The following is an 18,006-nucleotide window of genomic DNA, read 5'->3' as shown; positions in this document are numbered from 1 at the left end:
TGAAATATGTCTTTTTCTGGCATAATCACACCCGCAAATCTGATGTTACAGATACTCGACTAGCTCAAACGAAGGCCAGCTTGTCTTAATAGCTAGACTGGTTTTAGCTGAGCTAACATCATGGCACAAGGATTTTCTAATCATCCATTAGCCTTCTGGCTGACACAATCTTAGAAAACACAATGTACTATTAGAACACTGGAGTGCTGCTTGTTGAAAATGGGCTGATACACACTTATGTACAGATTGCATTAAAACCGGCAATTGCAGCTAAAATAATAATTTACCAGGTTAACAATGTTTATATTGAGTATTTCTGATTATTGTCATGTTAAATACATTTAAAAAGCAGTTCTTTTACTTAAAAAAAATAAGGACATTTCCAAGCGACCCCAAACTTTTGAAAGGTAGTGTATATAATAATTGGCATTTGACCTGCCCCTCTGATAGCATTTGCTGTGTTTTCTGCAGAACACAATGCACGATGAAAATCCGGCATGTATCAAAACTGCGAAAAGTAAACCGCAATACGGCGAGGGATAACTGTAATCAAGATTTGTTGTTTCATGTCACCACTTTGGCTAACTTGCCATATATTTTTACCATATTAAAACAAAAATGATAGTTGCATATTTATTACATTTGGGAACATTTCTTATATATAGACTTGGCTTGCAGAAGCTGTTTGCATTTGTGTGAGGTTTGACTTTCTGCCGCCTTGTTTTTCTGCGCAGATCATCATTGTCCAGTTCGGCGGGAAGCCCTTCTCCTGCACGGCGCTGACCATTGACCAATGGCTGTGGTGCGTCTTTATCGGCGTGGGCGAACTGCTGTGGGGGCAGGTGAGCGCACCGCCACCACCTTACCCGCAAACACGCACAAGTCGCGGCATTAGTGACCAAACTGTTGCCATCGCGACTACCACCATCGCCATGGTAATGAGCGCTCGCTACATGAAAGTGACGCCCGAGGAGGGATTTGGGGGTTGGATGCTGCAGTTGAACCGGGCCTGCGCCTCCCTCTGTGAATCCGTGCAAACACGGTAGCCGGCGTACGAATGCACAGGAGGCAAGAAGCAGAAGCAGCCTGCTGGGTTCACGCGAAGGACAAATGCACAAAAGATGCTGACTGACAAAGTGTGGGAGGCATTTCGTCAATACAGCCCGCATATCAGACTGCGTAGGCTATATAAAACCTTCACTAACGGAAAGAAAAATATCACAAAAGGGTCTATTGTTAATCCTACTTTGTCATGGGGATCCTGTTTCAATTTCACAAGAAGTGAAATCCAGAATATAAAAATACGCTGGTATGTTTCCTGGACATGCTTTATGGCATGGATGTCAAACTTGGCTCACTTTACATCTGAACTAACTTACCACGCTATACAAACTCAACAGTGCATTTCAGCAGCCGAAGAAAGAATTTTGGTTTTCATTTGTTTTTAAACAAATAATTTTTGTTAGAAATGACTTTGAGCAGGGATCTTTGAACCTTTTTAAATCCGAGAGCTACTTTTTGTTACTTACCAGCACAAAGGGTTTAATATACATTTGTGAAATAACCACTTATAACGTTATTACTATGTTATTACCAGGATCATTTTTAGAAGTAGGGTTAAATTGACTCCGTCAACCATTAAAATATAATTTTGTAGTCAACCCACTCTTCTTAGTCACTGTTTAATGTTGGTTTACAGCTGCTAGAATGCATACATTATATTCATGTTAATGTATTTGTGGCTTTGATTGCCAAGTTCAGGAAAAAGACTGGTTAATGCACATGTTTATTTGAACTTCAATGTATAACGGTGCAGAAGTGATTGATACTTTATTTGACATATTATTGTCAACGTGAGCCTAATTGTTTTGAACAGGTCTTTCAGTTTTTTTCCAAGTTGATTTCTGACAAAAGACCCAACACTGGGGTTCATTCTCAGAATAGGTCCGCGGGCACCTCAGCTGTCCTTAGGGGGGACCACGTTAAAGACCCTTGACCAAGAGACTTGCTTCTTTTTTTTACATACTAAGACATTCATTGCCGGCCAGATAAAATCATCCAAGGGGTCCACAGTCGGGAGTCAGGGGGTTGAGGGAGGACCCACAGTGCAGGCTATGTGGTGGGAGAGGGACACTGGCGCACATACAGGCAGGATGCCAGACTGCTCATAGCCAGGGCAGATACCGCTCGCGTTCTTCAGGGAAGGGGAGAAAACAGCATCCGCCAAGAAGAGTAAGAAGAGCCTCCTGCAAACAGCACCATCATGGCAGATGAGGGTAGACCTGCGAAGGAAATTACACTTTCCCTAGGTAGTCCAAACTTTCTTGAGCCCAGACATTGTGATTTGGTCAGAAGAGGCCCAAAAGTCATCCTTATTTAGCTAACTGTACCGTGGGAAGATGGATGCAGCGAAGCCCATGAAAGGAAAAACGCCAAAGATCAAGAACTGGTCCAACTGTGCTGGGACAAGGGATGGCAGACCTGGCTATTCCCAGTGGAGGTCGGGTGCAGGGGCTTCCCAGCACAGTCTGTATGGGACACATTAACAGTTCTGGGAATAAGTGGAAGGGAGAGGAAGGCAGCTGCCCATAGAGTGGAAGCCATGAAAAAAGCCTCTTGCGGGCTCTGGAGTAGGAGAGAGGAGTTTCGCTGCGGACCAGGAGAAGATGGGCAGTGACCGGCCATCACTGCCGGCCCGCACACTCGAGGGCGTTGTGGTTTAGGGTCGAAACGCCCAGTGACAGTTGGACACCACCTGATGACATCTTTTCCTGGTCGAAGGCTACAGTCACTGTTTGAGCGACTGCGAAGTTAGCACTGATTAGAAGTGTATGTACGAGTTCATCGCAGGCCAGATAAAATCATCCAAGGGGTCCATAGTCGGGCCACGGGCCGTATGTTTGACACATTGGTTTTATGGCATTTGTCTTAAGAGTTTTGAAATGCATACAGACGCATTTATTCTCAGAATATATTGATAAAGGATTGAAAGCCATGGTCCTAAAAATACACTTTTTGTAGTGAACATATTAATGTTTACCAAACTAACCACTTTTTAGTTGCTAGTATATTTATACATTATCATTGCCAAATATGTGCATTTAAAGAGACAGTGTGTAATATTTAGTGCCTCCTAGTGGTATTAAAAAAATCCTTTAGTAAAAAAAACATTTATTTGAATATTAGGCAAAAGTACATGAAATTTTATAACAATATTATTCTGTATATAAAATGACACGTCAAGAAATTTGTATTTCTTTTACACAGTTGAATAGGGGATTCAACTGTCACAGCTATGTTTGGCCGGCATCCAGCAGCCGCACTGTAGCAATGGCACTCACTCACACCAGACAACACAGTGCCATCTAGTTGTCAAATATACACTGGGGCTTTAACCAACATTTTGAGTGACTTTTTTTGTATCTGTTGCTACTGAGTCTTGATCCAATACCTTGACGATATGATCCAATATTCCTCATATTGTCTCAATTTTTTGCCACTTTTTTTTCTTTTTCCAATGGAAACATTCCTTTCATGGGAAAAATAAAAAATGACAAAAAACATGGAGATAGGTCTATTTGCAGTAGCAGCGATGATATGCAAATATAAAAAATATATAAATTCGGACATTTAAATGTACGTTCTATGTCATTTCTTTTCTGTAAATAGAACCTTTTATTAATTTGGTTTTGAAACACTCGCAAAGAAACTAAACATAAAGTTTTAATGATATTGTATAAATCGAAAATTAGTTTTTTTAATGAAATTGGATAAATATCTTGACAAATATATACATAATAAATAATAATGGTAAATGATAAATGGTAAATTTACATAATAGATAATAATCGGTACAAAAAAATTGAGCTCCATGAAAATTATATTTTCGTGGGGAAGACTCACAAAGGGACACTGGGGACAAGACCAACACCGAAACACTTCATTAGTAGTACTTTATTTACTTTTTCATACATATTATCGTTATATTTTAAGATTTTGTATGGCAGGCCAGATTCAAAAGCCTGACGGGCATAGTTTGCCTACCCCTGATTCGTCCTATTTAAGACAGAAGTGCATGGGCAGTTTTCTACCACTGTATTACCGTATTTTCCGGACTATAGGTGTACGCAATATAAGTTGCACCAGCCCAAAAGTGCATCATTAAGAAGGAAACAGCATGAATCAGTCGCATTTTTGGGGTAAATTTATTTGATTAAAATTCAACACCAAAAACATACATGCCATCTTGAATGGCAATTCGAGATGAAATAAAACACGGTAAGCTAACATTGCCAACTTGGTTGCCGAGGTGCTTAATTTGTTTGGGTGTTTGGGTATTTGGGTTGACCATGGTCCAATTTTTTGGGTGTTTCCTGCAACTTTTTTCCTTTTTTATTTTTTTTATTTTAGTGTATGTGTATGTCTTGATGTGGGTCACGCCTCTCAAGGGATATGACCAGGGTAGATAGATAGATAGAAAAACATTACACGTACGTGCATACCTTGAACACGGTTGTCAGTAACGAGGTTTTTCAGATAACTCTAGCATAAAGAACATGCTTAATTAATTATCATCTTTACTCCAAATCACTAAATCCAATCAAATCTGAATCCTCTGCGTCACTTTTACCAGTGAACAATCCCCTATAGGTCCCGGAGGGTGACGATGCACCGGCTTCTTCCACTTTTACGCGGTCAAGGTTGAAATGATCAACACAGGCCTAGGGTTCCCTTTTGCGGTTTATTGTAAAAATAACATGTGAAGTGATATACAGCACTGATAAGAAATATTTAAAACTCAATGATATTACAATATGTTAATAATTTCACATAAGTCCCACAGAGTCACACCCCAGGCCAAACTATAATAAAACAGCGACTTGTAGTATTTTATTAAATGTCACCGAGTGTTTTTGTGGTACCTCAGCTGATCTCGTCGGTTCCCACGCATCGCCTGAAGTTCCTGAAGGAGGCAGGTCACGGCACCACCAAGGAAGAGATCCATGAAGAAGAGATGGAGGCTGATGCTGACGAGATAGACCACGCAGAAATGGAGCTCCGGCGCGGACAGATCCTCTGGTTCCGCGGCCTAAACCGCATCCAGACACAGGTACAACACACGCAACAAAATTATTGGGACTGCACCTCTTTACTGATGAAGCTGACAAACTTTCTTGTCAAAACTTCCCCAATTAAATGCTTCCTAATATTTTATTAGCATCCATTGGCATAAAATAAACTATTACATTAAATAATTATATATATAATATATAACTACCGCATTTTTTCAAGTCTCGCACAAATGTTTTACTCAAAAAGACCTCAAAATTCGGGGGGTGTTATACACAAGGTTTTATCAATTGATAACTTTGAAGATTTTGCTGACCGCAAAATATTGGATGCTCTGGGAACCTGAGTCTTGACAGTGGAGCACCGAATGCGCTGGACATACCGGGGTTAATGAATAACAGACGAAAAGGTATTAGGTCTTATGTCATTCTCACGTTATTTTTAGTCACTGTACCAGAAACCAATGTCAAATTTTTTTATTTTTTTTTTTGTTATTTTCACATGTTACAATGACAATGAATTATACACGCAAATGGTTACAAGGCTGATAGAAGATTAGATTCGGCTGCTTGGAATGGTCGGAAGCTGTCGTACCCAATTTGGCTGCCAGAGGGCTTTGGAGACCCCACAAAAGCAGATGTCAATTGATTTTGTTGGTATTGGGGGTGCATGCATGAAACCTTGATGAAGACACTTGCAGATGCCCAAAGTAAACAAAACATAACGAAAATTGGTGCAACTGTTCGGAACATATAAGTCACATACAAACAAAAATCCAGATTTATAAAATAGTTTAGATTCCACTATTATATTCTACGCAACAATACATTTGTCATCTCATCTCATCAGCTGCACCGCCTATCCTCAGTAGGGTCGCAAGGATGCTGGAGCCCATCCCAGCAATCATCGTGCAGTGGGCAGGGGACACCCTGGACTGGTTGCCAGCCAATCGCAGAGCACACGGGGACAGACATCTCACTCGCTCAGTCACACCTAGGGACAATTTGGACCTGCCAATTCACCTGAAATGCATGTTTTTGGAATGTGGGAGGAAACCGGAGTGCCCGGAGGAAACCCACGCAAGCATGGGGAGAACACACAAACTCCGCACAGTAAGGCCGGGAGCTGGATTTGAACCCACTCAGGAGGTTCCCACGACCTCAGAACTGTGCCGCACACGCGCTAACCACTGCGCCGCCGTGCTGCCCACATTTGTCATAATACTATATAATTTATTGTCATTGTAAGATGTGAAATGCACAAATAAATTTTCGTCTCTGGTACCATGACTAAAAATATTGTGATAGTAAAATTATATCTACTATCTTTTTGTATGTAAATTATGGCACTGGTAAAGCAGTTGGTAGGATTGGTGGCGACTCTGGTTCGTTTCCCATTGCATCCGGCGGCGAATTTGGAACGGGAAAAAAGTCAATTGTTAATAAAAGATTAGCAGTGCGCATTATACACATATAAATACAGTATTCTCTTACTTTTCTTGTAAGTAAAAGCCATCTACATTTTGTCTCATAGAAATCTGGATGGCCTTGATCAACACAGAAATCTAACACAGAATTGTTTTTAAAAATACACTCGTCTTATTTATAAGGGGCTGAAAAAAGACCCCAAGAATGCGGTATTACTAGAGAGGAGAGGTCAAGGAATTTAGTTAAGTGTGTATGCGCGCTTGACTGTATATTGGGGTATGCTAGTACAAGAAAAGTCTGCATATGGCTTTGTGTTCAACAGATGTTCTCTTGATTATACACTCTGCTGCCGCGCTCCGGCCACACAATCTTATTGGAAGTTTTTATTCAGTAGTCTTGGTTTGTGTGTTTTTGTGAGTGTGGGCGTATGTGTGAGTGCACGTACTCCTATAGGATTGATTAACACTCACTGAGCGTTAAGATGTGTCCCATTTAGTCCCTATGGGCTTCATTAGCCTGTGCACTAACATCCCCCAATGCAAACTCTCTGGTGCGCAAACCCGCAAGAAGCAACAGCCAGCATGGAGACCCACACATTCAGACATATGTTAAAAGGCAGGCCATTATATAGAACCTCTAAACCAGGGGTCTGGAACCTATGGCTCTTTTCATGAGTACATATGGCCCGGAGATTAATTTTTTTTTTGACCATTTCAAGTGATTTTCTCCTGAATATAGTACATGGGAGCCGATTTAACACAAGTTAGATTTTTTGTTTAGTCCAGTATTATAGGGCACATGATCAACTACAGTTTACAGTCAGGGTGTCATACCAACATACCCTGTTTTGGCAGTAGGTCGTTAAGAAACCCTTTAAATGGAAGCTCATTTAACAATGTATGTTCACTGTTGAAATACTTTATGATGAAAACCCACAAAACAAAATGTTGATAAATAATATTGGGTGAATGGTAGAGGCTGGCAGATCTCTGCACACAGAGCAAGGCACTCCCTTCTCTCTCTCCTCGGTATAGTCTGCGCCAAAAGTAAATGACGATATCCTGATTACTTGCAGTATTTTGTGACATTTTTACAAATGAACTTTGCTTGCACCTTGTTTTGAAACCTTTATTTGGGACAAAAATTACATTCAAAATGAGCCTCAATACTCTGAAGTAATTACGGAATAGAGACAAATTTTAAGTGGTATATTTATACGCATATTATTATTTGAAAGATTTTATCAAATTATCAAACATCACACAGTGAAACAAAATGTGCTGAAGAATCTGGAGTGTGCGTTTGGCGGTTTTGTTGATGGTGTGGCTCTCACAAAAATATTTTTTTTCATCTCATCTCATTAGCCGTACCGCTTATCCTCATTAGGGTCGCGGGGGGGCTGGAGCCCATCCCAGTCATCTTCGGGCAGTGGGCAGGGGACACCCTGAACTGGTTGCCAGCCAATCGCAGGGCACACAGGGACAGACAACTCATTCGCTCATTCACACCTAGGGACAATTTGGACCGGCCAATTCACCTGAAATGCATTTTTTTAATATTTTTTATTTTGGGTCAAAAAGGTCCCGACCTCTGCTCTAAGCTTTAAAGCAGGGGTCGGGAACCTATGGCTTGCGAGCCATATATGGCTCTTTTCATGAGTACATATGACTCAGAGTTAAAATATCATGCAAACCTATCTAGAATGCAGGACAATAGATATATTCATAGCAGAGTTTTGCCAATGCAAACCCAATGGACACTGCCTGTTGAGAGAAGTGGTAGAGCTACCCTGTTCTGAAAAAAAGGCGACAAAAAGTTTCCTAGCCAATTAGCTCTTATCTCTTCACGCTCCTCTTCCTGTCTTCCTCTTAATCCTAGCGACAGCATAATTGTTACAAGCTGCGGCTCGCTCTCTCCAGCTTATCAGTCAGTGGCTCGCTCGCTCATTGGTTGGTGCCTTTTCCATCTGGTCCAAGAGCCGACAGTCGCTTTGTTCACTCTTCCGTGTCTTCTTTCCATTTTGAAGCACCTTCCTTCCTCTTCCCTGTCTTTTATTGTCTCAATGAATGATAACACACTTTCCTCTCATGCTGTCCTCCTTTCTCAAAAAGTCTTGTCAGACGTCGTTTTCGTCATCGGAGATTGACAATTTTACATACAGTCAACGACCGACAAGATTAGGAATCTTTGACAAGTCCATCCATTTCACCGCTTTATACAAAGTTATCTAACTATATACTGAAGCCATTTTACCCTAGTGGGAGGTGGCAAGAGTCAAGAACATTCTCACATTCATCAAACATTCATTCCCCTTCTGTCTTCCCAACCGGACACCGAACATTAAGCCCACAGCACAACCATGGGTTGAGTTTCTGGCCCATGCAACCATTCATCAGCAAAGAGGCCCGACAGCATATGCTGGTTTACCCCCTCCGCATCACATGTGTCAAAATCAGTCATTCTTAACTATCCTTTGCCACTCACATGTATCCCGAGCACACACACTTGCATCCATTAAATTAACCGATCCCACATGCAGTGCAGGTTCCACCCCATCCATTTACTTATTGATACCTCAATCGATGTCGGTACAGTACCTACGTGCCTTTGAATAGCAATAGATAGCACTTCAAGCTCATGAAAATAGTGGTCCAGTCCACACAATTTTCAAAACAAATACATTTCACAAAATAACATTCCAATTATTTATTTTGTTTATTATGTCTTCATAACGAAAGTTAAAAAAGAAATAATGAACTCTTATTGGCGAGGGCACCCTGACGTTGGTGTTCTGCAGCCAAAGTAAAGTGCCACTTTTGACTGTCACGAACAATACAGGCAAAAAAAGTAATTACCGTACTTAGAAAACCCATTTACTGGAAAAAAAATACTGCGATTACGTAACTGCGTTTTTCATATTCCCAACACTGGATATCAGTAACATATCTTATATATGACTGTAACAAAATAACAACTATACACCTCCAAACAAAAACACTTCACACCAAATTGCAGTTGAATTAATGATAGGTCCTTGTTGTCTTTATAAAATAGTACAAGAACATTGGAAGGGTTCTCCCTCGAGTGTCAGAAAGCGATGTAGAAAGGCCAACTATCTGCACAGTAGCATCAGGGATACTTGGGTTGAGCTAGGTTTTTGTGATAATTGAAATACAACCGTCCTCTGTTTTATGGGTAATGGATTTGGCATTGGTGAGATTAAGGGTCGACAGGGGTGGCTTGTTATGTGGCTGCAGCAGTTGGCCAGATTTGCGGTCCCACTTTTAATTCTTCTCCTGGGGACGCCTCTTTTTTTTCCCGGACTCCATCATTAATTCTTTTATTTCTTCGAGCGCTTGCGAGTTTCCTCAGAGTCCGATTTAAATAATGAATTCATTTTCAATGAAACAAGTTGCTTCACAGATTATTTGAGTGAAAGCATACACCGGCCAATCACATTCACACCAACCAACACACACAGCCCTCTACGACCTGCCCCCGTGATCGCATTTACTGTGTTTTGTCTGAAAATCAACAAAGTATTGAAACGGAGAAAAGTGAACCGCGATACAGCAAAGGATTACTGTATGGTAGTATCAAACAAGAGAAGCTTCTTTTGCATGTTGTCAACATAATTCTTACAGATCAACCTTGATGACTTTACTTTCCGTCTTGCGCGTGCGTGGGTGCGTGTGCTGTTCAAATTTCTTCTTCCAGCTTTGTCTAACCTTGTCCCTCCCGTAACCATCTTCTCTTTTCTGGCGTCCTTCTCCCTCCCTGCTTTTTTTCCTCCTTGGCTTTCTTCAGATGGACGTGGTGTACACCTTCCAGACGGGCCAGGCGGCGGTGCCCGGTGCCTTGCGCCGGCAGCCCTCGGTGGTCAGCCAGCACAACGACGCCGCCGCCAAAACGCTCTCTAGTCCCACTCACTTAGGCCTTAGCGCCTCCTCCTCTCTCGGAAACTCGGCCGGGGGGGCTGCCGCCCCCGCCGCGTCTTCCTCCTCCGCTGCAGGCAGTGAGTCGGTTAACGCTACGGCTAAAGTCAAGCTGGACTCTTTTCCTTTTTCTCTTTACTGCATGACACCGCTGACAGGTTGCCTGTACGTCATTCCAGGCAGTCATGACAACTGCTTACTCGCACTTAAGACATCAGTGCCTTAAAATACTTCAGGATCCGAAAAATAGGCCAAGGCATTTGTGAAATATTGTGTCATTGAATGTTTTTTTTTCATTTAGAATGATTAATACCACGCACAATACAAAAAGAGGACAAAAAGCTGCTCAATTTTTAAGTTCGTACGGCTACTTGAAATCCTTGAAAATGCTTTAATTTTAATGTTCTATTTTCTAGGTCAAATAAATGCTTGAATTTTGGGAGAAGTGCTTCTAAATGCTTGAAATTATTGCCATGTTTCACAAGTCTGCTTAAAAATGACGCCAACACTGCTCTCTGGTGGCTTTGCCTTGCCGTTGCATTTCTTCTTCCCCCGTGATTAACAGCAGCTTATTTAGTTTGTAAGGCATTGTCCTATGAAGCGTCATCCCCCTACAGGTCATTACAACTTAACAGGGCACAATAAAATATGTACTAGTGGAAGGGTTATGTATCAACTATGCAAAGTTATTTTGGGCTATCCAAAGAATTAGGGTCTTGTTTCCCAGTGGTATAATGTCATGGGAGGAACTTCCTGCCACTTAAAATATAAGTTACATGTTACCCTCATTTTACCCAACAACTATATGGGATCAGATCTGTCTCATAATATTTACATGCGTATTATTCAGATCCACAAATTGATTTGTGATTTACAAGATTTAAAAATCATGTCTGGATAAATAAATGCACACGCAAGAAATCGCATCTGTAAATCACATATATATTTGTGGATCTGCAAAATACAAGATTCACCCCAGATTTCTTCTTTTAATGGTACTGGCGAAATTGAAAATTGTCTCTAACAGAAAAGTGCTTGAATTTGGCCATGAAAATCACGTATAAACCCTGAAATTGAGGAGTTATGTCCAATACCTTTTCTTGGGAGGGGACCAAGACAGGACTCAATACTTCCAAAGTCACTAATACTGATATAAAATGCCGATACCATTACCGTATGTAGCCTTGCATATAAGCTAAAAATGAATACTACACCACATACTACTTGTTAAATGACATTCTTACCCAAAATATAAACGAAACATGTTTCCTAAAAAATTATCATTATTGAAATGTGTATATCATACAATTTAATATACCTGTATTAAAGGTTAAAAAACTAATTCTAAACCATTCACTGTACCTTTAAGCAGTGCACACTCGTACATTTTTGGATTTCGTAATCATTTCCTTTTTCGACTCGATCGTCATTGTCGCTATTTTCCCCTTCCCTTCATCGCTAACTTTCTTGGGGCCAAAAAAACAGCACTAAATGACAACAGAATGAGATGTGATCCCTCCCAAAGAATATCATGGTGGCGTTGATTGACTGAACAGAAAGAAGAGGCGTGCAGACAGCCTGCCGGTTACGTGACTTGGCGCGTGTTTGCATGTTATAATGCTTCCTGCTTTTAGTTTTGTTTTTCTTGTAACCATGCCCCCTTTCCTATTTCACTTCTTCATTATCCATCCATTTTGCTTTTGTTCACCCTTTGCCTTTGAAGGTTGAGAGAACAGAAAAACAAAAATGTTCTCTGTTTGCTCTTCCAACAGAATATGGTGTGTTGTGTTGATGTTTAGGCATGGTAAAATAATAGCATGTCAGACACGTTAGCTTCCAGCCTTAGGTTAAAAAAGTTTGCGTGTCAATTTGAAATATTTCTAAGTCTTAGCTGCAAGTCAAATACATAAGCATGTTGGTGCTGTGTAGAGCTTGTTGTTGTAGTTCTTTATACGCCATTTCGGGGCAATTGACATGAACTCGTATGTTTATATTTTGTGTAATGGTTTGCTCATATAGACCCCTTTATAGCCTATGTTACACTTGACGTCACAGGCGAAGCTGGAGGCAAAAGAATACCTGCGCTGGTCAGAAGTCAGAGGAAAAAGATGTCGTGGCTGATATTTGTCTTCATGTTTGTGTGCCAAAATCAAAGAAAAAAACCTTAGTGATTATGAATTTAAGTTTTACAGGACCCCAGCGGACACCCCTGATCAAAGAAAAGGAAGAGAATTGTGGATGCCTTAATGCACATGAAAAGATTGGACCTAGCCAGTAAAAAATGCACAGGTTTGCAGCGCACACTTCATATCAAGTAAGAGAAATTAAATGTTTGATTGTTGCTATCAAGTCTATTTTACTCATTGTTTCGGCAAAATATTTTATTTTCTTAGCTTCTGAAAATTACAAGATATTTTGCTGATATTATAAGTAATCTGGGAGTCTATAGCCAACAATCAAATGTTAAATTTCTCAAACCTGATATTAAGTTTGGATTGCAAGCACTTTTGATGAGGGCCTAGGTCCAATCTTTTTCTATAATGCACCCACGAGTCTTTACTCTTTCTGTGATCAGGACTGTCCACTGGGATTCTATAAACCTCAAATTGACAATCACAAAAGTTTTTCTTCCGATTCTGGCACACAAACACACAACATGAAGACATTTTAACACTGAACTAACAGAAAAAAGTGCACCGAAATTTCAACAAAGCTCACAAATACTAACATTTAACAACTTAGCCTTTTACTTTGGAGTGCTCTTTATGCTCTCTCAATCACAAATACATACGCATTATTGACAAATTAATGTTATGATAAGAGCTAATGTAACTGTCCACCTGGACGTGCTTCACTAAAACAAGTTAACCACATTTTTAGCCACACACTTTTCTCTTAGACCTTTTCAATTCTCAATATTATCAGGGCTCTTGATTCACAAGTGTGTAGGGACAAATTAGCAAATCTGGCACTCTGACGTTATTTCTTCCTGCTCCAGTGGCCCTCGACCCTGGGTGCTCATCCAATCACAAGGCATGGTTGGATAGCGTCCAAGGAGAGAGCGACGCTCTGCTGAATCTGATCCCCAATAACCCAATTTTAAATATAATCAGGCCATCGAATAAATAAAAATGCAGATACAGATATCTGTCAAATTCCCAAATATTTGTGCATCCATCTGTCTTGTTGAAAAAAATGAAAAAGCCGTAGTGTTTAAAATGTAGAAAATGTAAACTACATTTTAAACAACAAATGTATGCCTTCCACAATTGTGCCTTGTTGTTTTTCCGTGCTTTGGTTTCCCATTTGCCAAGGCAACGTATGTCACATCCGTCCAAGTAATTTACCCCTTTCTCTCATTAAATTGCCCTTTTGATATCTTTATCTCTAGATTAAAGTGGTCAACGCATTCCGGAGCTCATTGTACGAAGGTCTGGAGAGTCCGGCGTCGCGTAGCTCCATCCACAGCTTCATGGCCCATCCCGAGTTTGTTCCCCTCTCCGAGGAGGAAGCCCGCATCCCGCCCATTCAAGAGTCCGACGACGAGACCCTCCCTGGAACATCCTCGTCCTAGTCGCCTTCTGCCATAACCTGAGATGCCGCAACGTCCTCCACTTAAGATTCCCTTTCCTCTCATCTCCCCCTCCTTCCCTTGTCTTCATCACCATCATGGTTTTTTTACCACTCGCAGTGAGTGGCCGAATTCTTACTACACACGTTTCTGTTGTTGTTTTTAGCAGCAGAAACTCGTCATGAACAGCTTTTGTGGTTTATCAGCATGTGGTTAAAAGAAAAACATGCTGTTGGTATAAATTCCAAATCTTTTTTTACCAACTTTGAATTACTAATCATCGGTAGGTTTTCCATGTTAACAAGTTGTTAGCATGTGGCTAAAAACAAGTTGTTAGCATGTGCCAAACAAGCTGTGTCCATATGGCTAACAACAGAATATCAGAGACTTATTCCCAACATTTTTCTTTTTAGCAAATAGCATTTTCCATCAGTAAGGATTCAAAATTCCCAGGTTGTTAATCCTGTGGCTATACAAAAGTGGCAAACATGTGATGAAAAACAAATGTCTAACACTCATTACCAGCATTTTTTGGCAGAAACTATTTTGCAATATAACATAGTTAAATTTCCTGTTTTGTTGGCTTGTGGCCAAAATTCCTAAACAAAAAGAAACATGTTAGCATGACAATTCCTTGTCATTCTTCACAGGAGTGAGTTGTTAGCCAAAAACAAAAAGGCAAATACTCACGTGACATTTTAGCAATGGGAAATTTTCATAAGCATGATTTTAATGTTAGCAATTAACCTTTTTGCTGAAACATTTAAAGAAAAAAGTTTTAGTATGTGCCTAAAATAAATACTCTTCATTCTGCTAATAGTATGGAGCAATTCCTCCCACTTGGTGAAAAATGTTTACCCCAACACTAACTGAGAAAGGTCACGCTTTACTGCTTTTTATTTTTTTATAACAGTTAAAATGTTGTGAGCTGTGTCTTAGCATTAGCAGGTACTTAGCATGTGGCTAAAATAAAAAAAAATTCCAAGACAGTAGTCCTGCAACTTATAAAAACTCTCCTTTTGTTTTCGTTGGTTTTCTTTTACGCGATGAAAAAATTCTGTGACCACTCAGCGGTATGCTAGCAGCATGTGAGTATAAAGAACAAAACAATGAAAAAAGCAGCAGTGTACTTTACCAGTAAAAAAGTGCAACGATTTCTGCTAAAAGCCAACAGATTTTTAGTTCTTTTGTTATCTTTTTAAGAAATTTCAATATATTTTTTCTCCTGTAATGAATGTTCTTTGTGGTTTCACACTGCTACAGTCTTTAAAGAAAACCTTTTTCCTTGTTAGTGTCTCTTTCTTTTTCAGTTTGGGTGCAGAAAAACAGAATTCTTGGTGGGAAGTGGGTGGAGAGGGCTTACGTTTTGGTTTGGGATGTGCATGATGTTTTTTTACCTGTGTCCCGTCGCATGTTAACTTCGGAATGAATATCTGAGAAATCTGTTCCAGTGCTCGCTGTCACATCCACTTCCTGTCTGTAGCTATTGATTACAGCCGGCGTGCTCAAGTGGCTTTGCAGCGCTTTTATCATGTCGAAATATGAGCTAGCTTTATTAGCCAACTTATCATCGTGCTACTTTAGTTTAGCATGTTTAGTTATTGATGACAGCTGGCGTGCTGGTCATGGCTTCGCTAAGCCTTAATGATATCAAAAGATGAGCTAGCTTTACAGCTCAAGCTCATCCTAGTGCTTGTTTAGTTTACCATGTTAGCCTGCTTGTCAGGTATGAAATTTATGAACATGTAAATGAAATATTTTAGAGTGCTAGTTTAAACTCATTAAACATGCTTGCTAAGTAAGGTTTTAGTTTGTATTTCATCATCAAAACCTTTGAATTAATTAAATTTTAGACGATAACATTTTCGCAACTCATGTGGCACGGTGAAAGACTGATTAGCATGTCCGTCTCACAGTTTGGAGGTCCTGGGTTCAATTCTTAAACTGGTTTTCCTTTATATAGTTTGCACATTTTCCCTGTACCTAGCAGATATTACCATTGAATTTGAATGTATTTAAGGTTGAAAAGTAATTTTGGATGAATCGCTTTTAAATGCTTGAAATTCTTGCCACGTTATGTATGGTTAGGTGTTCAAATAGGGCTTTTAAAACGATTTTGTGGTTTCATAAAAGTAATGGGGCTAATGTAGCTTTAGGTTTAGGAACTACAGTCTGAGCTCCATATTAGGGTTTTAAACAAAACATAGGGTTCCAAAATACGTCACGGTTTGAAAGAGGGTTAGGACTAGGATTACAGCTAGGGTTAGGTGTAGGGTCAGGAGCTAGGGTTTGGACTTCCATTCTTTTAATGGCACTGGAAAAATTGGCTTTAAAAGTCCTTAAAGATTGCTTGAATTTGCCCATACATTACATGTACGAACCCTGTTGTTTTTAAACAAAGTTTAGGATTCCGAAATAAGGTTGGATATGGCTTCAGGGTCTAAAACTAAGGTTTAGGCTCCCAATTTTTGATCGGCACTGGATTTCTTTATTTAACAATCCTCGAAATATTGGAAAATTGGCTTTAAAAGGGCTTGAATTGGGCCATGAAAAAGGTGTACACACAGTGAATATATTGCCTATTTTATGTAGGTTAAAAGCCATTCTTTCGCTATTTTAAGTCAATTTTGTTAGCCTCCGAATATAAAGTATTGCCATTTAAATTGCGCCCAAAGGCATACTAGGTTGACAAATCACTGGTCAAAAGCCATTTACTCTGTTAGCATCCTACTTCAAGGTTGTAACATGTTTTTAGCAACACTGTGATATTTCAAACCGAACACGCTTGCCTGCTACGGTAGTTCAAAATCAGGTTTTTGACAAAGCGCATGTTCCAAATAAACAAGCTAGCCAAATCGCGCTAGTCGCTCGCCAATAATTACACCAGCATGTGTTAGTCAAACAACGTCTGGTGTAGCCATCAATGTTTTCCCACCAGACAGGAAGTCGACGTTTCGGTGAAGTCGACCATTATGGTGCGTTACTTGTCTTGTCCTCACCCTTTCCATCGATTGCATGTTGACACAAACTAAGAAGAGAAAGACTCCTGCCATGTTTGTGTCTGAGACGTCTAAGCTTTGTTTTTTCTACGTAATACAGAGCCATACTCAAAAGAGCCAGCTAGTTCAGTTTTCTTTGGACTCTGCTCATAATAAGCAAAGGAAAAAAATAAACTCTGTTGTCACTGCCGCTAGAGTCTCCACAGACTTGTACAATGTTTACATGAAGAGATTCCCGCTCATTTTTCCTCCACTTCCTGTTTGCCGGGAGTCTCTCTTTGCATGCGTTTCATATCAAAATATGTTGCTCATTTTTTTACAACTCTTGTGTATTTTTCTATTCACAACTTTTTAAGGATTTTATGTACCTCGTGAGTGGTGCTCCATCCAGGACATCTTTGTTTGTCCCTTTCTGGTTACCACACACAAACACAAGAACTTGTTTGCTTCCTGGTTGCTTAAAATCTCAGCAATGCCATTCTCTGTTGTCCCAATACACGACCCGCTTCATGAGGCCTCTTGGTTGCTTCTCTGATTAGTTTTATCTTTGTTAGGGCTGGAAGTTTAGAAGGACTGTCAGGTCTTGGCCAAGAGTCTCCTTTTTTTTTAAAATGAAGCCATCCTTCATATCACTTTATTGAAGGTACAGCGCCTTGCAAAAAGCATTGATCCCCCCCAAACACCAAATAACTCTGACATATTGCCATATTTCAGGATTAAAACTTGTAGATTAAAAAAATGAAAATATTTTCTGAAATTCAACAACATGTGAGACACAATTGTGGAAAAAAAAACAAATTCAAAATTTTGTATTGTGCTAACAAATAAAAAATATAAATGAAGGTGTTGCAGAAATATTGTCCATTTTGAGTTTGTACAACCTCCTTTTGCTGCGATCACAGCCAAGTCTTTTTGGGTAAGTCTCTAAGTTTTCGATAAAGAAATGTTTGCCCATTCTTCAATTCCAACGATCTTCCCAGTTCCTCCTCAAGAAAAGCAACCCC

The 18,006-nt window shown here is 40.0% G+C and overlaps 1 protein-coding gene across 2 annotated transcripts in view; it reads left to right on the top strand.

The window, feature by feature from the left end:
• The window catches only part of LOC148363595 (plasma membrane calcium-transporting ATPase 1-like), a 139,352-nt gene extending 122,160 nt beyond the window's left edge, over window positions 1–17,192 (top strand). Inside the window, exons 19-22 of one of the 2 annotated variants that reach the window (XM_088337534.1) lie at window positions 735–842; window positions 4,928–5,110; window positions 10,305–10,512; window positions 13,824–13,973. In XM_088337534.1, coding sequence (XP_088193660.1) covers window positions 735–842; window positions 4,928–5,110; window positions 10,305–10,512; window positions 13,824–13,828 — 504 coding nt within the window. In that variant the 3' untranslated portion in view covers window positions 13,829–13,973. Of the gene's footprint in view, window positions 1–734; window positions 843–4,927; window positions 5,111–10,304; window positions 10,513–13,823 lie in introns of both variants that reach the window. The other variant, XM_088337535.1, reaches the window with a different exon arrangement.
• The last annotated feature ends 814 nt before the right edge of the window (window positions 17,193–18,006 follow it).

Source organism: Urocampus carinirostris, chromosome 6 (assembly GCF_059441175.1).
Source record: "Urocampus carinirostris isolate Australia breed hairy pipefish chromosome 6, RoL_Ucar_1.0, whole genome shotgun sequence".
NCBI lineage: Eukaryota > Metazoa > Chordata > Actinopteri > Syngnathiformes > Syngnathidae > Urocampus > Urocampus carinirostris.
This window is presented reverse-complemented; position numbering and strand designations above follow the sequence as displayed.